This window comes from Saccopteryx bilineata, chromosome 6 (genome assembly GCF_036850765.1).
Source record: "Saccopteryx bilineata isolate mSacBil1 chromosome 6, mSacBil1_pri_phased_curated, whole genome shotgun sequence".
Taxonomy (NCBI): domain Eukaryota; kingdom Metazoa; phylum Chordata; class Mammalia; order Chiroptera; family Emballonuridae; genus Saccopteryx; species Saccopteryx bilineata.
Genome location: NC_089495.1, coordinates 196819441 through 196841899, shown reverse-complemented (window position 1 = coordinate 196841899; position 22459 = coordinate 196819441). Strand labels below are relative to the sequence as shown.

The 22459-nt window shown below is 51.0% G+C and overlaps 1 protein-coding gene across 13 annotated transcripts in view; it reads right to left on the bottom strand.

Moving 5' to 3' along the window:
- PTPRT (protein tyrosine phosphatase receptor type T) overlaps nucleotides 1–22459 on the bottom strand; it is a 956692-nt gene that overhangs the window by 551877 nt on the left and 382356 nt on the right. For all 13 annotated transcript variants that reach the window (XM_066235857.1, XM_066235861.1, XM_066235858.1 and 10 more), the window contains one exon: nucleotides 18302–18476. In XM_066235857.1, coding sequence (XP_066091954.1) covers nucleotides 18302–18476 — 175 coding nt within the window. The remainder of the gene's footprint in view (nucleotides 1–18301; nucleotides 18477–22459) is intronic.

Here is a 22459-nt window from a genome sequence, read left to right as displayed (position 1 = left end):
TAGAGAGATTTATTTACCTCTCTCCAGGTCCCTCTCTACCTATAGAATGGTGCTGTCCAGTGTGGTAGCCATTAGCTCCGTGTGGCTACTTACATTAAAATTAGATAAAATTTGAAACTCAATTCTTAAGTCATGGTAGCCCCACGGCAAGTGCTCGACAGCCGCTTCGTGTGACTGCGGAGTCCCAGTCAGCAGACAGCACAGGCGCAGGGTCCCGTCGTCACGGGAACTGGCATCAGACAACGCTGGTCCGCACTGTGTGCGCTCTCAGTTTAATGAACGCCGGTATCCCCGACCCTACCACGGCGCCTGGGCATGCAGGAGCCACTCGGAAAATATTTGAGGAGATAAATTACCAAACCAACAACGACTATTTTAAGGAAAGGTAGTTCAAAAGAGCTCAGAAGAGGGAACGTTCATATGTGTCTGGGGAGGCTGAAGAAGTCCTCACAGGGAAGGTGACATTTAAACTGCGCTTTGAAAGATGACGGCGTGAGAAGGAGGTGAAGGGGCCAGGAGAAGGGAGGAGGGAAACCGAGGGACGAAACCCGCGCAGCTCAGCGTTCAGGGAGCTGGCAAGTTCCTTGATGTCGCTGCTGGTGGCAGAATGGAGATTAGAACTCAGGTTTCCTTTCCTCGTACCTGCCTGCTGCTTGAGGGCTCGCAGCTGAGATATTTGCTTCAGGGTCCAGAACTGAAACGCGCGCCAGTGAAGCATATTATTGAAAAGCAAGAAAAATGTAGTGATTCCTTTCTTCTTTCAATCCAAGGCCAAAAAAAAAAAAAAAAAAAAATGCCAACAGTCTATTTTAATAAGCAGTAAAAGATCCCTATATCCCTTTCCTGGTCTGCAGCTTGGGGCTTCCGTGCTGAAGACACACTTTCACACACTTGGTTTGCACAAGAGACAAGGTACCAATCTGCGGGGATAGAAACAGAAAAGCTGACCTTGTGAGAAGCCCTCTCGGCATGATAACACAATGATGCAACCCCGTGCAGAAGTAGAGTTGCCCGTTCCATCTGATGGCACACATCTGCCTTCAAAACCTCCCTCCCCAGACACGAGAGTTAGTCCCCTGTCCTCCAGATAACATGCACATCCTGACACCCCATGGGAGCCAGGTGCCTCAGTCTTAGGAAGCCGGGAGGGTGACTAAGACCACAGGGGCAGGGAACAAGGTAAATTCTTGGGCTTACTGTCCCCAGAGAGGAGGCGGGTTCACTCCCCTTCTGAAAGAGTGGCTCATTTACACAAGCAAATAGATCAGAACGCAGCAGAGGGAGAAATTCCCAGTGCACGCCCGGCTCTTTGCTTTGCCTTGAGGAGATAAAAGGAGAGAGAATGACTTAGGGAGGGAAGCTGGTATGGGCCCATGGAACGGCTCAGCATTAATCACCTCATCGCCTTTCTTGCTGTGCCCTCTTCCACGACAGCCTTGGGTCATTTGCTGGGAAGAGGCAGGTCGAGCTACAGCTGGCTGGGGAGCTCATTAGCACCTCGCCGGAGCCCAGGGCTGCCTGCCTTCCAGGAGGTATTCTGAACTCTTACTTCAGTTGCCTCTTGCAATCAATGCAATGCTTTTGCAGTCGCTCCGTCCACTGCCCTTGCAGCCACTGGAGGACTGTTTGGGCTTCTCAACACACATGGCTTCACTGCCTAGGAAATACCATTTCATCTTTTACACACTGGTCCTCTGGGCTCCAAACACAGCAAGGCCCAGATCTGGGAGAAGCAGCCCCACGGATGTGCTGGGAGTGGAAATCCAGGACTCCGCTGGGTACTGGGGCAGTGGGGGCAGAAGGCCCCAGTGGCAACAAGTGTTAACGGGAGAGGTTCTTCAGGCAGTTCCAGGGACAGCTCAGCATCCCAGCCAGGAGCCACACCCTGAAGCCAGGTTTCTCACTCAGAGGTAAGCCCTCAAAAACATTGAGTCTGAATCTACTTATGACTCCTTTGCTGCCTAGACCAGCTTTTAGCTGTCCTGCATATGGTCAACAGGGCCCAGAAGAATCTTAGCTCTGCGTATGGCCCGGTAGCCTGTGTCTCTGGCAGGCCAACCCTTCAGCTCAGCCAGAGCACTCTGGGACTGGGATTCTTGTAGACCTCTGGACACGAAGTCCGGTCGAGCACCACTGGCTCCAATTCTGCAGGGCAGCCTTCCAGAGCCAGGACCTTCCTGGAGGGCAAAGGACTGCTCCGGCCCTTCCAAACACCAGTAGGAATCCAAGAGACGGAGTTCCTTCTTGACGTCAGATTATCTCTCAGTAGACTCTCAATGCCCACCTGTGGTCAAATAAAGGAACTCTGTTCTTCAAGGCCCACTGACCACAACCTGAATAGAGAGCTGATGTTGCCAGATCCCAGGGCTTATGATGATAGAAGAGCAGAGCTTGTTAGGATCCTAGAAGAAAAGGATCTAGTCCAACCCCATATGGGAAAGGAGGAAAAAAGATATCAGAGAATTTGCTGTGAGAGTTATCTAAGATCATCCTTTAAATGTGTTGTACGAGTCAGCTTTTGCTGCAGTAACAAACATTCCTGAATCTTAAAGGTATATACAGACACTTAATTCTTGCTCTCGGGTCTGTGGGTCAGTGTGGCTTGGTTCTAAGTTGGATTTAAATCTGCTCCTTTTGCCCTTCTCTACTCCAGGAATGAGGCTGAAGGAGCAGCTGCTGCCTGAAGCAGGTTCTAAAGATAGATGGCAACGGCCAAGCTTGAGGCAGAAATACACAGGGCCTCTTCTTGGAACTGGTACGCTGTTCCTTCTGCCCACCCTCTACTGGTCAAAGCAAATCAAATGGCCAAGCTGAAAGTCTGTGGGGTTCTGCCCAAGTCGATTGGGAAGTACATTCCGCCCATGGGGTGGGATCAAGAAAAGCCAAATTTTGCAGAATGCCATCTTCCAGGTGTGATGAGCAGGAGTCTGGCAGATAGTAATCTCTCAAGATGTGTTAGGTATGGTCAACATGTCATTACCAGTATGAATAGTGGCATTCTGCTGATGGTTCACTGACGCTCAAATAAGGCGAAGGCAGGTGAGGCAGGACCTGGGGCTGCACTTGACCATGGTCCTGTGGAGAGCTTACCCCCTCATGCCCAGTCCAGACTGGCTCAAAGAACTGCGATGGGGCCAGCAGTGCTGAGAGGAGCAGGGAGAGGCTGCAGCCAGGCTGACTCTGACCCCGCAGCTGTCCCCCGGACCGGCAGGAACTGGAAGGTGACATCCCATGGAAAAGTGAGCTCATGGCCAGGCCAGGGCTAAAGCCACGGCCACCCACCTCCAGTCCTGGGTGACATGACATTCCCATTCTACCCTCGCTCGACACAGAGCAGGCTGAGATGGAATTGATTATTTTTCTACATATTTTTCTTTAAAAAAAAAAACAAAAACCCTCTCAATGTTTATTTTTATTTCTTTAAGGCTGAAGCTTAACTCCAAAAATAAACAGTCTTTTTCAGCAGCCCTGTCATTAGCAGTTGCGACAAACACTATGTCCCCCACACGCTGAACTGCAGGAACGACACTGGAAAAGAGCAACGAGAACAGAAATCTCCTGAGAATCGCAACGAGGACAGTGGCCATGGGTCTTAGTGCCCACGCTCTCCGCCAGGGCATGGCCGGGAGCCAGGCCTACCCCGCAGCCTCCTGGGTCTCTGCGTGGGATTCCCACGCCCTAGGTTTGCTCCCCTGTGTTTCTGAGTTTGCGCTTCCCCCGAGAGAGAGAGCGTGGGGGCACCCGTTCCGCCAGCTCCACGCCAGCTGTGTGTCCTTAGCCAAATCACTGAACCTTTCTGGCTCCGTCTCTGATTCCTCACCAGAAAAATGGAAAGTGTAATCATTATCGGCTATTTAGGGCATTTTCATCATTTTGTACGCATTTAAAAAAAAACGACTTGATTTCATGCTAGTAGCCACCAACAGAATTCCTCCTATAAACAGTGCTCCCTGGGAATTAAGAGAGAAGTTAGACATAGCCCCTTGCCTGCAAAGACAGGGGTTTATGCCAGCTGGCTGGAGATGTGGGGGCACCCAGCACAACTTGCAATGGTGGGGACGGTCATCAGAAAATGGTTAGCTGGAGGGAAATGCTTGGGCTGAGCTATGAAAGAGTTGAGAACGTAAGGAGGGTTATTCCAAGAACAGGGAACAGCATGTGCAAAAGCACAGAGGCTAACTAACTATTTGGGCTGGTTTCCAGCCTGGGTCCATGGTATATAGGTCTAGAAGAAAAGAGATCAAAGAGCTCTCCCATCCTTCCAAAGAGCCTGAATGTAAGAGAGAGCTACTTGAGGTCGTCATCAGAGCAGTTAAACAACAAACGTCCACTGAGTGCCCACAATGTGTCAAGCATGAGGGGCGCAGGCTAAGCAAGCAGACTCCGTGCCTCGTGGAGCCCACTGTCTAATGAACTGGACTCATTCACTACAGGACATGCAGTTTACAGAGGTCACCTTAGATGACAGGCTGGGCAAAGTGGAAGCAGGAGGTACGTGGGTAGGTTGTCTGAGCAGTGATATCACTAGTCAGCAGGGGGACTAAAGTCTGTGGTGCGGTCCAGGAAGGGAACCCACGGAAGGGGCCATGCTCACGCTCAGAGCAGCCCCCGCTGAGCCCCTCTTTATTTATTTATTTATTTATTTATTTATTTATTTTCATTTTTCTGAAGCTGGAAACAGGGAGAGACAGTCAGACAGACTCCCGCATGCGCCCGACCAGGATCCACCCGGCACGCCCACCAGGGGTGACGCTCTGCCCACCAGGGGGCGATGCTCTGCCCATCCTGGGCGTCGCCATGTTGCGACCAGAGCCACTCTAGCGCCTGAGGCAGAGGCCACAGAGCCATGCCCAGTGCCCGGGCCATCTTTGCTCCAATGGAGCCTTGGCTGCGGGAGGGGAAGAGAGAGACAGAGAGGAAAGCGCGGCGGAGGGGTGGAGAAGCAAATGGGCGCTTCTCCTGTGTGCCCTGGCTGGGAATCGAACCCGGGTCCTCTGCACGCTAGGCCGCGCTGAGCCCCTCTTGACAACGCCAGTCACCACACTGCTCTGGCAGGACAAGAGTGAGGGTGCGGACAGGCCGTGGGCTGCAGAGCGCTCCAGACCCAGGTATGTGTCAAGGACCGAGGCAAGGCTGGGATCTTTGAACTTCCTCAACTAGTATAAAGCAGGTCCCACACTCTGTAATCCACATACCTCATTTTCCTCCGAAAATACGACGCAAGTGACAACATCCGTTCCCTCCTACAGGTGGAGAAACTGAGACTCAGGCACCTGCAGGGTTTAATTCAGGGGTCCCCAAACTTTTTACACAGGGGGCCAGTTCACTGTCCCTCAGACCGTTGGAGGGCCGGACTATAAAAAAAACTATGAACAAATTCCTATGCACACTGCACATATCTTATTTTAAAGTAAAAAAAAACAAAACGGGAACAAATACAATATTTAAAATAAAGAACAAGTAAATTTAAATCAACAAACTGACCAATATTTCAATGGGAACTATGCTCCTCTCACTGACCACCAATGAAAGAGGTGCCCTTCCAGAAGTGCGGCGGGGGCCAGACAAATGGCCTCAGGGGGCCTCATGTGGCCCGCGGGCCGTAGTTTGGGGACCCCTGGTTTAATTCAACAGCAAAAAGCGGGCGGAGCAAGGAACCAGACCCAGCCCTGCCTGCTTCTCCACGCAGCCTCCTGGAGCTCTCCTTAGCAAAGGCATCTTCCACGTCTCCCCCGTCTGCTGAGACACAGCCAAGTACAGGCCTGTCTCACCGGGGGCCCAGCAGTTCCCGACTCACGTGTGTGAGTGATTTGAAGAGCAAGGCACAGGGCACATCTGGCCGCTAATTAGTTCCCACAGGAGGCTTTCCCTCACTGAGGACAGACGATCGGCGGCTCTGCCAATAACTGCCTGCTCCCTGCCACCAGCCTGAGCTCCGTCACAAAGGACGAGTTCCACTGATTGGGCCGGAGCGAGTCAAGCCTGCCTCTGGATACACAGCTGAAGCAACAGGTCTGCTACTTTATTAATGAAAAGCAGGTGCAGGCGCACTGCATTTACAAAAGAAGAGACCAAATCCTAGCCTCGTTTTCTGCCAGGGCCCAGGACAGCATGGAAAAGGAGGGGGACCATATGCATTAAGGGAAAAGAAAAAAAAACACTTTAAAAGAAGTGAAGAAATCCACCTGCCCAGGTGGCAGGGAAAGAGACTCTGTACTATTCTAGAAGCCCCATGATTATGCAGAGCTGAGTCACTTGTTTTTCATACTATTTTAGGAAGGCATTCTACTGTCTAAGGCATGGGGGGTGGGGGGATAAGTTTGGAACCCACCTGTATAATACAGCCCTCCCTTTTGACAAATGGGGATGTTGAGGCCCAGAGAAATGACCATTCAAATCTGATTAGGAACAAAAAGAGGCTAACGCCCCTCAAAGCTAAAAGCTCTCCTGAGCGCCATCTCTGGGTCCGGGTGGAAGCACACCCCACGCAGGGAACACGCGTGTGGAGTTTATAAACAGCACGGTGCGCCCTGCCTGGACAGCTCGTTTGGTTAGAGCATCGTTCTGATACTCGAGGTTGTGGGTTTGATCCCCAGTCAGGGCACATACAGGAACAGGTCAATGTTTGTCTCTCTCTCTCTCTCTTTCCCCCTCCCCTTTTTCTCTCTCTAAAATCAATAAATAAATTTTAAAAAAAAAGACTTGAAAAAATAAAAATAATAACAGCACAACATGAACACGATGAAGCCCTGATTATACCGGGAACCCCTGTGCCCACCTCCCCGCCGCTGAGGTAGGTGCTGTTTCTGAGCATCTGCCTCCTGCTAACGGCACCGTCTCCTATGACTGAATGTGTCCCCACGATGTCTTCAGGAGGGCCGCAGACTGATGGCGGTGCTTGCTTACGTAACGCAAAAGGCTTCACTCTCTCCCACACCCCGCGCCACCCAGCCTCAGCGGGCGGCTCTGGGCCCCGCAGGCAGTGAGCCGACCTGAGCTGAGTAGGTGGAGTGTTGGGAGAGCCGGGCCTGACGACAGAGCCAGGCCCACTGGGCTGACACGGACTGGTCACCTGGACACCCACCTCGCATAGCGGGTCCTCCTGGGACCAGGGCTCCAGACCACCCTGCCAAGATATCCTGCCCTCAGGGACCCTCACATATGGCTGGTGTCCTAAACCGTCACACACCTGCCAGAAGCACGCCTGTCCCTGGGCTCCTAAGGCAAGACCCGCCCTCCTGGACCGGGCTTCCCAGTGTCTCACCTGGACAGACTCCCACCTGAGCCTCACGGGCCCAGCCAAGGCCACGCCCCTTCCTTGCCATAAACATACACTCTCAGCCCTCACATATTGTTCCGGATTTTACAGAACAATATTTATTTTAATTAATAATTGTTGGGAAGAGACACGTTCTTATAAAAAAAAAAAAAAAAAAAGCAACACCTGACAAAAAGAATTTTCCAGCTTTCAGGTTGTACAGAACTTGGAATTCTGAGCCCAATATCAGTGGGAGGGGGAAGAACTATCCTCTCATCTCTTTTGAGGTAAGAAAGTTTTTGTTCAAGAGGATAAGCCCAGAAGAGAGCTTGCTAATGACTTTTCTCGATCCAACTTGTATTAATTAGTGTAAAACTAGCTGCTGTAACAAACCCCAAGGCATAGTAGCTTCGCAGAATAATAGTTTATCATTGTTTAAATAATAGGCCCACTTCGCAGGCAATTTCTCTGTCCACGAAGCGATTCAGAAACCCAAGATTGCTTGATATTTTCACTGTCACCTTTTATGGGCTTAAAGATGTCGACATCTATCCAATCAAAGAGCAAAAAGAGAATGTGAAGAATTGAACACCTGGGCTCTTAAAAAGACCTGTAGTACTGCTCACCTCCCTCTAAGTAGAATGAACCACACAGTTCTACTGAGAACCAGGCAGCCTGGGAAATGTAGTCCTCGGTTAGGCAGCTGCTGCTGAATCACAACCCCACTCAAGTGGGAGGGGAGGCCCATGTGTTTGGCGGACCTGCAGCAGCTTTATCTGCCTGCGAGTCAGCAGGGGCATCTCACACTCCCAGCACTGCACTTGCCTTTTACTGGGTCTCCGTGGGGATTCAGTGAGACCGTGGGGGCCAGGAGGCCCGGAGTCACAAGTCGGCATAAACCAAAAGTCAGACGTCCATTTTCCAGACAGAGGGACTGGAGGTCAGAGAAGCTGAATCACTTCTTCATGGCCACATAACGAGCTCTACCTTCTTTCTCCCACACCTCAGGCCCCACCTGGCCACTCTGGGTCTGGGTTTCTCCACCTTGCTCACCCGACTGGCCTTCGGGGCGGGATAATTTTCTGCGGTGGAGCCCATCCTATGCCTTTAAGGAAGGTCAGCAGCATCCCTGGCTGTCACTCACCAGGACGCCAGTACCTCCCTCCCTGCTGTAACAATGAAAGTTGCCTCCTGACATAGCCAAATGTCCCCTGGGGGGACAAAAATCACCTTCAGTGAAGGACCACTGGGGTCGGCAGAGGCTGGAACATTTCAGGGTGAGTCACGCTCCAGTGGCGGGGGTGGGGGGAGGACAGAGGCAATGCCCTGAAGCGTCCTTGCAAACCTGGGGCCCACTGTCTCACTGAGTCTAACTGATCCTGAAACATAAGCCCTCAGAAGAAATACTCCATGCCTACCTGCTACAGAATAGAACACTGTGTATGGAAAAGTAGCATTAGGAGGGCCAGAACAACCGTCTCCATCACAGCAGAAGAGAGGAGACTTTGGGCAGTGAGACTCCAGGTAGGCTGGGTAACCAGGCTCAGCATCCTCACCAGACACAAGGGAGCACGTGCAGAGTGAATAACATCACGTGCGAAATATCCAGGGCGGCGTCTGGCGTGCAATCAATGGTCCAAGGATGTCAGCCGGCGACAGGCCTTCCAGCTCACTCCGTACCCCGGCTCATTCTTCCGTTTGAGCACGGGAGGGCAATGTTCCAAGTGAATGGGAATTTAATGCAATTGCCATTTGATTTAATTCCCAAGTGCATTCAAAAGCATTAACGCAACACATCAGCATGCAGCTGATGAAGTAGTCAAAATAATTCAAGGAAACCAATACTTCTTGGGTTTCATTTATCCACATTTATGCTTTTTTCGAAAAAATAAGTTGGTCTTTGTGCCCATACAGAATACAATATATATATATATATATCTTACATATCTCCCAGTCCGCCCCCCACCCCGCCACATGTGTCCTCGTTACATCTCCCCCTTTCCTCCCGTCTGTCATTTTTCTCTGCCCACGAAGAACTCAAGGCGACATTATCCAAGAAACAGGAGTCTAGGTCTAAGGCTGGCATCTGGCAAATGTGGGGTGAAGACGGGCATACACATGTGGATGGCAGTGTGTTGACAAAGCACAGACATATCCACGGCCCCCGTCCCAAACCCGGAGCCGCACTGTGTGGTTCCATCATAACCAGGGAGTCATGAAATGACAGTCCCCGTTCACACAGCTAACACAGGGCACAACCAGGATTGGAACCCGAGACCTCTGACCTGCAATGTGTGCTTGCCAATGGAGGCTACAGTTAAAAAAAGAAAGAAAGAAAATGCACTTCATTAATAAAAGTTATGGCTGAGCCCTGGCCGGCTGGCTCAGTGGCAGAGCATCGGCCTGGCGTGTGAAAATTCCAGGTTTGATTCCCGGCCAGAGCACACAGGAGAAGCACCCATCTGCTTCTCCACCCCTTCCCCTCCCCTCCTTCCTCTCTGTCTCTCTCTTCCCTCCTGCAGCCAAGGCTCCATTGGAGCAAAGCTGGCCCGGGCGCTGAGGATGGCTCCATGGCCTCCGCCTCAGGCGCTAGAATGGCTCCGGTTGCAACAGAGCAATGGCCCAGATGGGCACAGCATTGTCCCCTAGTGGGCATGCCAGATGGATCCTGGTCGGGCGCATGTGGGAGTCTGTCTCTCTGCCTCCTCGCTTCTCACTTCAGAAAAATACAAAAAAATAAATAAAAAATAAGATATAAAAGTTATGGCCAAAAAGGGCAAAAAATAAGAACCTGATCCTCATGGTATTTTTCTACAGAGAAAGAAGCCCACGGAGAAGATACAGACACCGAGGTTTCTGTGAAATAACATCAGCCAGGAACACCAAGGTCAGGCGTGGAGTGGGGAGAGGAGGTGGGCGAAGTCTGACATGAAAAGGTGTTAAGCTCTCAGACGTAGGCTGAAGCAGGTTCACCCCAGTAGGCGGGACTCAGGGGACGAGAGGGAGGGCTCACCACGAGGCCCGGCTTCGCTTGACAGGCATTAGAGAAAGCCCAGACGTTTTCAGATGACCATGAACATGGTCAACCTGGATAAGTAGCAGGATGATGGCAGGTCAACTGAGACCCCAACACCATAGCCAAAGCAGGACGAATACGGCCATAAGAGGGACACGGACACGGGGAATTCCAAAGCTCACAGCTTCCACAACTAGGAAGGAAATAATGACGAATAAAAACACACAAAGGAAAGGATAAAGAGGCAGCCGCAAAGGAGACCAACCTGCTCAGAGGTCGGGCTGAGCAAGAGGAAAACCCAGCGTTCCAACAAGAACGAGAGGCTTAGAAAGAGGCAGGCATGGCGAGAGTCACAGATGCTTCGCATGCTATGAAGTCAGGATTTGAGAACTCTCCGTTGGACAGAGCAAATCTTTAAGCTCCTTCTATATGCCAACTACTGCCCCGGTGTTGTGTGGGTTCAAGAGGAAGCAAGACCTACGGAGCGCCTTCCTGCAGGAGCTCATGTTAGATGTACAGACCTCGTGTTAGACGTAAAGACCTCGTGTTGGATACACAGACCTCGTGTTAGATGTACAGACCCCGTGTTAGACGTACAGACCTCGTGTTAGATACACAGACCTCGTGTTAGATGTACAGACCCCGTGTTAGACGTACAGACCTCGTGTTAGATACACAGACCTCGTGTTAGATGTACAGACCTCGTGTTAGACGTACAGACCTCGTGTTAGATACACAGACCTCGTGTTAGACGTACAGACCTCGTGTTAGATGTACAGACCTCGTGTTAGATACACAGACCTCGTGTTAGATGTACAGACCTCGTGTTAGATACACAGACCTCGTGTTAGATACACAGACCTCGTGTTAGATGTACAGACCTCGTGTTAGATACACAGACCTCGTGTTAGACGTACAGACCTCGTGTTAGATGTACAGACCTCGTGTTAGACGTACAGACCTCGTGTTAGACGTACAGACCTCGTGTTAGATACACAGACCTCGTGTTAGATGTACAGACCTCGTGTTAGATACACAGACCTCGTGTTAGATGTACAGACCTCGTGTTAGACGTACAGACCTCGTGTTAGATACACAGACCTCGTGTTAGATGTACAGACCTCGTGTTAGATACATAGACCTCGTGTTAGATACACAGACCTCGTGTTAGATGTACAGACCTCGTGTTAGACGTACAGACCTCGTGTTAGATACACAGACCTCGTGTTAGACGTACAGACCTCGTGTTAGATACACAGACCTCGTGTTAGATACACAGACCTCGTGTTAGATGTACAGACCTCGTGTTAGATACACAGACCTCCACGGCAGTGTCAGGCAGTGCGAAGAGCTAGGAAGGAAATCACAGCATGGCACCACAGTACCACGGAAGGTTCGAGAGGAAGGGGTGGCGGCAGCCATTTTGGTTAAGGTGGTCAGAGAAGACTCTCTGAGAGGCTAATGTGTGAGCAGAGAACACAGAAATCAAGCACTTGATCTTGACCAATAGCCTGCGTTTTATGGTATCAATGTCACTTCAAAGGAGAAAAGAGAGACATTAAGATGACTCGATTTAAATCTCGACAGTACAGCTTATCCCTTTAAGCAGGACAAAGGAAAACAGACAATGTACTTGGGTGCCACCCCTTAACTGAGAGTAAAATACGATCACACAGAGTTACAGGTCTAACTGCAGGCGTGTCCGCTTTGTACGAGGGTCTACACGTATACTGTCTCCCTCTCATAAGGATCCAATTAGACATACGTATTCACACGCACACCCATGGGACAGATGAGGAAACTGAGGCCCAGAATGAACAAGTGATTTGTCTGAAGTCACACTGACAACTGGGGCGAGGGCTGAGATTGAACATCTGGGGTGGTTACACCCAAAATCCTTCCTCTTGAAACTACCAAGGCTGCCCCGGTAGGAAGTTAGTTGCCTCATTGCTCAAATCCAAACATCTGACTCTTAGCACCAGTGATTACATTTCTTCTGGGTACTAATCTGCATGCTGATAAGAGTGTTCGGAACCCACACACGGTAGGTCGTCCAATGGAGCTGGAAGACAAGTGTTAAAAATCGCTATCAACGACAAAACTGTCCTCCTACGTTAGGGAATTTTCATCAGGACCGCATTTGTGTAACTTCCGTTGAAGAGATCTACAATCCTGGCATCAGTTAAGATGCCTTGAAATCAAACACAGTTGGAAACCCAGAAATGAGGTGCATTTAACAGCACTGGCCCGGAACAGCTAGGTTGAGGGGTTGGACTGTCAATTGAGCGAAACCCGCATTACAGACAGAATCATCTAAACGCACACCCTGGGAGGTTATCACAACTCAGTAAACAGCTCTTCAGAATTAAGTCACTCCAATTTGCTACCATGTTGATCTGTGTGTGGCCCCCGAGAACGTGGTCTCACCTACACTCCAGTGAGACGGCGCCTGGTGAAGTGTGGACGCTCACAGCGCCCGGGGGGCAGTGAGCCCGGGGAAGCCAGCCACACGCACGCCTGTTCAGGGAGAGACAGAGACCCAGGCTGGGCCTGCACTGCTCGGCCTCGGCCCAGTGCAAGAACCTGCCAGGAGCGCGAACCCAGGCCTGCCAGATGCTGGCACCCTCGGACACGGAGGGGCGCAATGACTTCCCAACAGCAGCGCAGCTCGAGTCCCGAAGGAACGATGCCAGCTGGAGGGGGGACCATGTGGTCAGATGGCTGAGCACAGGGAGACCAGCTACTGTCCCTTTGTCCCCAGATTCCTGGCTCCCCAGTGGTGTGTGCAGGCGCAGACCTGGCGAGTGTGACCTAATGTGGACTCCATGACCCACGTGTTCCCGAGCCTGCGTGTTAGCCCCCACTTCTACGTCTCTCTCCCTTTCACATGACTGTATGGGGAAGGGGCTCTGCTCCCCACTTTGCAAAGGAAGCCTTGAGTGACTTTGTCAAGGCCACATAGACAACAGCTAAAGCAATACCTGGGTCAGGTGTCCTGTCCTTGCCCACCCACCCAGCCTTTCACCACCTTCTCCTTCCAACCTGGGAAACCGCCGCCCCCCCACACACACACACACTGGCAAGTACCTTACTGAACTACATTTGTAGGGTGGTGGGCCAGGCACTGTTCTAGGGACTCCTACATCCACGGTTCGAATTAGTCCTCAGGACCCACCCCTCTGGGGGAGGTCACCCCCCCATCCTCATTCCCAGGTTAGCTGGGAGACAGTGATGTTCAAGGTCACAGGGCTAGGACGAGATGGGGCCAGGATTCAAACCTGGCCAACCCGGCTCCGGGGCTCCCTCCTGTCTCTGAACTGGAACCAAATAAAAGAAACCCAAAATAAAACGGCTGCCCAGGGGCGGCCTTCCTTCCGTGAGACCCCCGTGTCAGCTCCTGCCCCTCAGCCCTCTGCCACCTGTGTGACGCGGAAGCCAGGAAGAGGGTTTGATTCGGGGACCAGCCCCGTCCACTGCGGATGCACTTGAGGACATTTTTGTTTTGTTTTGTTTCTCATACTGTCTCCCATTCCTAGGAGAAGGAAGATTGATGTTTTTTCTTTTCTTTTTTTTTTTAACAAGTGCAAATATATAGCATATTAATGTACTGAAGTGTCCTGGCTCAGCCACAGCAAGGGGTTTGAAGAGGTGAGTGAGTCGTTCCTCATAAGACACTTGGCCCCAGATGCTCTGGTCCGCTGCCTTCAGATGGGTTCCTGGTCACATGCTCCAGGGTGAGAGCTTCCTCTGGTTGCTGGTGCTTCTGGGTGTCCTCTGCCTAACATTCTCTTGTTTGATCAGGGGCCACTAGCTCTTTAGGAGTGTGAATGTGAGTGTGAGTGTGAGTGTGTGTGTGAATGTGAGAGAGTGTGAGTGAGTGTGTGAGAGTGTATGAGAGTGTGTGTGAGTGTGTGAGTGTGTGAAAGTGTGTGTGAGTGTGTATGAGTGTGTGTTATGTGAGTGAGTGTGTATGAGTGCGTGTGTATTATGTGAGTGTGTGTATGTGAGTGTGAGTGAGAGTATGTGTGAGCGTGAGTGTGTGTGTATGTGAGTGAGAGTGTGAGAGAGTGTGGGAGTGAATGTGTTTGTGAGAGTGTGTTTGTGAGTGTGTGTGTGTGTTGTGTGAGTGTGTGTGTGAGTGTATGAGTGAATATGTTTCTGTGTGTGAGTGAGTAAATGTGTTTGTGTGTGTATGAGTGAGAGTGTGTGAGTGTGAGTGTGTGAGAGGGAGAGAGTGTGTGTGAGTGTGTGTGAGTGGGAAAGCGTTAAATTTATTTCCAGAAACCTAGAAGTTACTACTCTGTTCTAGAGAGGTGAGGAGCTTGAGTTAAAAAGCACAAGTTAGCAGTGGATCCAGGGACGCCCATCATGAGTCTCCTATTGTCTGGACCCTTTCTGCACCGTTCATGACATCACAGTACTGGGTGCCAACAAGGCCACCACCCTCGGGCCCTCCGGGTGTGGCCGAAATAGCATGAGCCAGCCCCTGGCGGGATGCCAGCTCTGCCCCATGGGGCCCCCCTCTGTCCCTCCACCCAGCTGTGGCTGTCATTCCAGCCCTAAGAGGAGTTAAAGTAAGACCGAGGTGCAGAACCACAGTCAGGCCCAGATCACACGCGTGAAGGAGTGTGCATGCTCAAGGCGCCCAGCCTCCGCCTCATCACCAACTGAATGTGAAAAGGAAGAAAGTGCAATGGGGAGGAATGGGCACTGGGAACGAGTGATATCCCACAAAGAGCTCCATCAGGGTGTAACAGAGCGGGACCAGGGGGCAGGGAGCCCCCACCTGTCATCAGCCGCTGGGAAGGAGGCTCTGAAGGGGGCCGCCTAGCCCATCTCTTAGAACAGAGCAGAGCGGGGACAGGGGAGAGGATCTGGAGCAGCAAGGGCTGCTGGGTCACTGTCACACGCCGGCCGGTGCCCTGCTCCCTCCCGGCTGAGCTCTGGCCCAGGCTGCACAGCCAGCAAAGGGGCAACCACTGTTCCCATCAGTCCAGCCACCTCTCCAAGTAAAGGCAACGACGCTTCACAACTGGACTCACATCCTGTCCGAAAGTCCTCTCCATTTGGCCTTTCGGACCTCCTCCCTGCAACTGGGGACGTAAGGAAAGAAAAACACGTGTTTCCTGGTTCCAACTGTCTGATGTGAAAAGTACAGAAGGCTACACCAGCTCCCACAGCCGTTCGTCTTCCCCTCTCGGGACCAACTCTGTGCCAAGAACGTGCTGGCAAGACCGTGGGCAGCATGAGACAACACAGTCCAACGTCCCGTGGAGTTTCGAGTCTGGTGTGTGTGTGTGGGGGGGGGAGTCACCATACACAAAGAGCATCCCAGAGGGGACAGCTCAAAAAATGACATATTCACTGAGTACCTGAAAGGCCCACAAAGGCCACTTGTCACACAAATCAATCTACTGGTACCGAAAACAAAACAAAACAAAAACAAAGAGAGGAGCCTAATGCAATCAAAATGACAGTTTCTTTTATATATTAATGGCACTCGATATAAACAATTTTAAAGATGATTTTTCCCCCCTCCTGGTTGTTTTGTTCATGACTGCCTAATTTGTTGATATCCAGCCTAAGTGTGCACGGCATTACAGTAATAAAATGAACTCCAGCTGAGGCCAATAATCCATTCACTCATCCATCATTCAGCAACTATTTTAGGGTTGAGCCTCAATAAAATGAAGGACCGCGCAGGTCCGAAAGGTCTGGCGCGTGATTTCACACGGCTCAGCGTGCTCAGCCACGGGCCGGGCACTCTGCTGAGCTCCCGGGGGACTCACTGTGAACCAGGAATCAAACTGAAGATGCGCTTCTTCCCACAGAGCCTGGATTCTTGAAGAGTGAGAGAGAAAATCACCAGGTAGACAAAGGAAAATTATCATTTTGAAGTGCAATAGTGCTGTGTAGAAAATGAGACAGGGTGAATGAAGTAAGAGAATGCAACTATCAGAATGGGGGACCGGGGGAGAGGGAGTCAGTGAAATTCTCTCAAGATGACATGGTGACATTCAAGCCTGAGACAAATGGCCAACCGTGTAAGACAGGGGTCCCCAAACTTTTTACACAGGGGGCCAGTTCACTGTCCCTCAGACCGTTGGAGGGCCAGACTATAAAAAAAACTATGAACAAATCCCTATACACACTGCACATATCTTATTTTAAAGTAAAAAAACAAAATGGGAAGAAATACAATATTTAAAATAAAGAACAAGTAAATTTAAATCAACAAACTGACCAGTATTTCAATGGGAACTATGCTCCTCTCACTGACCACCAATGGAAGAGGTGCCCCTTCCGGAAGTGTGGCGGGGGCCGGATAAATGGCCTCAGGGGGCCGCATGCGGCCCGCGGGCTGTAGTTTGGGGACCCCTGGTGTAAGAGGATGCATCGGGAGTCGGGACAACCCAGGAGAGAGAATCCCAGACCGCAAACCCTAGTCTGGTCCTTGCCAGACCACCAGCTCCATGTGGGCCAGCCTATGAGGTCAAAGGGTTTCAGACCAACTCGTACTTGGACCAAGGGAATCCACTCAGGAGCCTTCTGGGGGGTTGCCCGATGTTTTTACCTTCAAACACGCTAGGTACCACTCTACAGCGAGCACACGAGAGCGGCTTTGTTGTTTCACCCACCAAATTATGCTATATTAAAATTTTAATCGGTAAACATAACGCTGGAAAATGAATACAATCTTATGCCGCTGTTGCTGGTGTAACCTGTCAAACGAATTTTTTGTTTTTTGTTTTTTTGTGTGGTTTTTTTCTGCAAAAGCAATATTGCGAAACAAAGAAAAATCCATAACGATGCTCATATTCTTTGGCCTCCCAGCTCTACCCGCAGGGAATTTATCCAAGGGAATAATCTCTTTCAATAGAATAAAAAATGTTCTCTGTGAAAGAACGCCATGGAAGTGTTAATTGTTGCACGCACAAAGGAAAAATAAAACAAAAACACCTGGAATTATCTAAGTGACTATAAATAGGGAATTTGAAAATACTAGGTGATTCATTTGATGAAATAGTATACAGCCATTAGGCATTATAACAAAGATGATATAGACTTTCAAGAATAAATGGGACGCCCAGCTCCCAGGAAAGGAGCAACAAAGGGAGCAATGCGTGTATTTTTGTGTGTTTTTTTGTATTTTTCTGAAGCTGGAAACGGGGAGAGACAGTCAGACAGACTCCTGCATGCGCCCGACCGGGATCTACCCGGCACGCCCACCAGGGGCGACCAGAACCACTCTAGTGCCTGGGGCAGAGGCCAAGGAGCCATCCCCAGCGCCCGGGCCATCTTTGCTCCAATGGAGCCTTGGCTATGGGAGGGGAAGAGAGAGACAGAGAGGAAGGAGGGGAGCGGGGTGGAGAAGCAAATGGGCGCTTCTCCTATGTGCCCTGGTCGGGAATCGAACCCGGGTCCCCCGCACGCCAGGCCGACGCTCTACCGCTGAGCCAACCGGCCAGGGCTAATGCACGTATTTTAACAGAAGGCAATCAGTGAAACTTCAAGGTAAACAAGGGCAAGAAAATTGAGAAGAATTAAATCAAGGCCAGCAGGGTGAAGGATTATTTATTTCGAAAGTCCTTCCAAAATGTTGCCCTTAGATCAGGCTTTCAATTTAAAAAATCCCTTAAAATACGACTGTCCTCTCTGAACACTTCAACAGAACGCCACCCAAACACAAGGACATGCATTCCTTCTAACTTGAAATGCAAAACAAAGCCAAATCCGGAGATGTCTTCCATGTTATCTATCCCACAGACTTTTGACAAAGGGATCCTACATGTAAGACCCAACTTTGAATAACAATGCAATATCGCATGATTTTACAATAATGTCTCTCTTTCTGGAGCAGGAGAGGGGGCATTGGAAGTTGTGTCTTATACTCCTGAGAGGAGGTGGAGAAGGAGCAGAAGAGAAAAGGCTCCTTAACCCCCCCCACCCCCATCCTTGGCAAGGGCAAAGCCCAGACATCCCCTTCCATCAACCGGGTGGAGAGCAGCAAGGCAGGGGGCACTCACCTTTCACAATCAGCTCAGCGTAGTTGGACACGCCAGAGCCGCCATCCGAGCGGATCACGCAGCGGTATTTGCTCACACTCCGTTGGGCAGTGTCTGCCACGCTGACCGTGGCCGAGAAGCGCCTGTGGTTGACCACGCGAGTGACCATGAGGGCGGTGTCTCTGCCATTCCATTGCTGCAGGGCAGAAAGGGAGGGAGAGGAGAAATCATCCTGTGCTCCAGGGTGACCCCAAGCACGGACGCCCCACCCATCCCCAAGGCGTGACTTTCCGTCATAGGGAGTTTCCACGGTTAGTGATTTAAACTTTGCTGGTGAGCTGATTCAAGAGGGGCAGATGCCTGGTGGTAAGAAGAAAGGTCACAGGCCCCTTCTAAGCACCTCAGTTCCTTGCTTGATCTACGTTTGGGGGTTGGCACTAAGCCCCTCAAACTTTCTCCCGTTTCCCTTCATCTCTTAAGCCAGGGGTCGGGAACCTTTCTGGCTGAGAGAGCCATGAACACCACATATTTTAAAATGTAATTCCGTGAGAGCCATACAATGACCCGTGTACGTTACACATTAATTCCAATAAAAATTTGGTGTTGTCCCGGAGGACAGCTGTGATTGGCTCCAGCCACCTGCAACCATGAACATGAGCAGTAGGAAATGAATGGATTGTAATACATGAGAATGTTTTATATATTTTATTTATTTATTTATTTATTTATTTATTTTTGTATTTTTCTGAAGCCAGAAATGGGGGGGCAGTCAGACAGATCCACCCGGCATGCCCACCAGGGGGCGATGCTCTGCCCATCCCGGGTGTCGCTCTGTCGCAACCAGAGCCATCCTCAGCGCCCAGGCAGACTTTGCTCCAATGGAGCCTCGGCTGCGGAAGGGGAGGAGAAAGACAGAGAGGAAGGAGAGGGGGAGGGGTGGAGAAGCAGATGGGCACTTCTCCTGTGTGCCCTAGCCGGGAATCGAACCCGGGACTCCTGTACGCCAGGCTGACGCTCTACCACTGAGCTAACTGGCCAGGGCTGAGAATGTTTTATATTTTTAATGTTATTATTATTTTTTATTAAGGATTCGTCTGCGAGCCAGATGCAGCCATCAAAAGAGCCACATCTGGCTCGCGAGCCATAGGTTCCCGACCCTTGTCTTAAACAGAACCCATTACATTCCTCCAAAGACACTCAGAGAGATTAGTGAAAACCCGACCCGTGAAGGGATTGGACACAGCCTGGCCCCCAGTCCGATGCGGGTGTCCTGCTACCCCAAACACGGGCTCTGAGTCCCACCCACCGAGGGCCAATCTGTCCCCAGGGTAGAGTGGGGAGGGGGACTTTTCAGCACGTCCCCCCCTTGGCACAGGTTCTCTCCTCTGCCTGGAACCTCCCATATCCCTAGGGGCACCCCCTCTCCCTCAAAACCCAGCTCGCTCGTCACCATCTCGGTAACGTCCCCCCGGCTGCCACACCACCCTCTGGAAGCTATGCACTGTCGACACACAGGGCACAAACTTCCCACGCGTGGTTGCCTACAAGTGTGTCCCACTGTAGACCGTGAGCTCCCTGGAGGAGCAGGGCTTGGATCTTGGCGTCACCGGCCTGGGGCCCAGAGACCTCACGAGATGATGAACTTCTAGAATCAAGGTGACTGGACAAGCACGTCTGCCTTTACCACCCCGGATCTTAGGGGTGATAGTCTGAGTTTGAATAAGACCCTTTCGCAACAGCAAGTAAGGCTACCTGGTAAGGCACATGCATGAAGAATGCAATTTGAGGGGATGTTTACTAAGCACCTACTATGTGCTAGACCCCGAAGGTCCTCTTTAACCCACACAGCCCCGTTTGAGGTGCATGTCACTGCTGCTCTTAGGGGAACTCACAGGTCAGCGTGGTTAAATAAACATGTAGAACAAAGAAGTCCCTTATCCAGGTTCTCCAGCTTCAAGTCTTTTCACAAAGACCTTCTTGTTACTGCCTCCTTTAATTGAAAAAAAAATTTGCCCCCCAAATTAAACGCAGTGCTTTCCTTGTCTAGTTGGATTTAGGGAACCCGTGATTTATAAGTTTCCCCATGTCCTGAGGCTTCCAGGAGGCTCTCTTTTTCACATCCGGCACCAAGTGAACAGTCCTACCACGTGGGTTACCTACTTTCACCATGTCATCTCCCTTCATCCCCATCGGTGATGTCAGGACTGTCACACAGGAGGGAGCAGAGCCTCCGTGCTCAGTGGTACTAAGCCGATGAGGTGGAACAGCAGGGGAGGGCAGTGAGCTGGCCACCAAGGGCCAGAGTCACCAAGGTCTCCAGACGGCACAGCACAGGAACACGCCCCAGAGGGCACGGGATCCCGCTCCAGACGGCACAGCACGGGGACACGCCCCAGAGGGCACGGGATCGCGCTCCAGACGGCACAGCACGGGGACGCGCCCCAGAGGGCACGGGATCGCGCTCCAGACGGCACAGCACGGGGACGCGCCCCAGAGGGCACGGGATCGCGCTCCAGACGGCACAGCACGGGGACGCGCCCCAGAGGGCACGGGATCGCGCTCCAGACGGCACAGCACGGGGACGCGCCCCAGAGGGCACGGGGTGACTGCAGGCGATATGCTTCTTCCTCCTTTTACTTTTTAGTATTCTAGACATTCTGATTCAAACATGCATTACTTTTATACTTGAAAATAATCAAATAACTGGTGTTTCTAAAAGCCATGGCAGTATGAGGGGTAGTCACCATCCCCTCCCATACCAGAAACTAAGCACCAGTAAAAAACACACCAACGCTAGGAAACAGAGGGGGAAGAACAGTCGCTGGGGCAGAAGCTGCCAGCCACCGGCCTCGTGGTACAGCTAGACTCAAACAATAAGAACCAACAGGGTCCCAAACATCATCCCTTCCAGGAACAGTGCCACGAGGAGGTGAAGGAAATTCTGGAAAACTGCAGGAATGTGCCTTGATTTGGCTAAACGTCTGGGAGGGCCTGGGAAGGGATGGAGTCACCAGAGATGCCCATGGTCCCGACTGCTGAGCGTGGCCCCACAGGGCCACCATAGTGAACACAAAGGAATGAGTGATGAGTGATGGGTGGGTATCTTCTAACCTGATTCACATAAACCCTCTTACTCTCTTGTTTAAGTGAATAGTAACTATGAACTCTTATGGACTAAGTGTTTTACATGCCTCCTCATGAATTCCTCATTAATATCCATAGGTGGGCACCTACTACCGGTACCACATAACTGTCCACAGATGGGCACCCATTACCGGCACCGTATAAACGAGGAAGCCGAAGCTCGGAGGAGGGGGGCTGCCTGCCTAGGCGTGCACAGCCGGAGCAGCACAGCTGGGCTCTGAATGCAGGGCGTCGGGCTTCAGAGCCCACCCTGACGACACCACTGGGGTAACTGCCTCCCCATCACTCACCCCTTGACGAACCCTCATTCCCAAATGTGGGAGAGTCTGCGTAATGAGTGTGATAGAAATTTCTATCAATTTCTTAGCTGAGGACCAAAAAAAAGGGGGGGGAGGAGGGACAATGACAGGGAGTGGCCTGACCAAACTGACAGCTCAGGAGACACAGGAGTTTTCTCCAGACACCTCGTGCTTCGAACAGCCAAGTTATTCAGGGGCTATAAAAGAGAGACGGAGAATGACAACAATACATAGGCTCTAAGAACAGGAGCTAAGAGGTGAGCGGATAAGGAAACATGAGGGAGGGAGGGAGGGAGGGAGGGAGGGAGGGAGGGAGGAAAGAAACTTGGAGAAGCTAAGGGGAATTATAAGATTACAAATAATGCCATCTGCAGAATTCAAAACAGCATCAGAAGCTGATTAGTCGCAGCACTAACATTGCAGAAAATCAGTGACCTGGAGGAGGGTTGAAAAAAATAAGCTGGAGAGCTAAAAAGCAAAGATGAAAGGAATTGGAAAAAGGCAAACGGATGAAGAGAAGAGAGAGCAGACAGCTACCCGCCGTCTGGTGGGAATCCTGAGGAAGAGAGCTGAGTGAAGGGAACACCGATCCCATTCCTGCAGCTACTAGATCAGTGCTCCTGTTCTAAAATAAGACCTAAATCTTCAGCTTGAAATGGCCCACCATCTACTTGATCACATGTATGAAAACCATAATGATTGAGGTGTATGTTCATAAACATATCAAATATTCAGA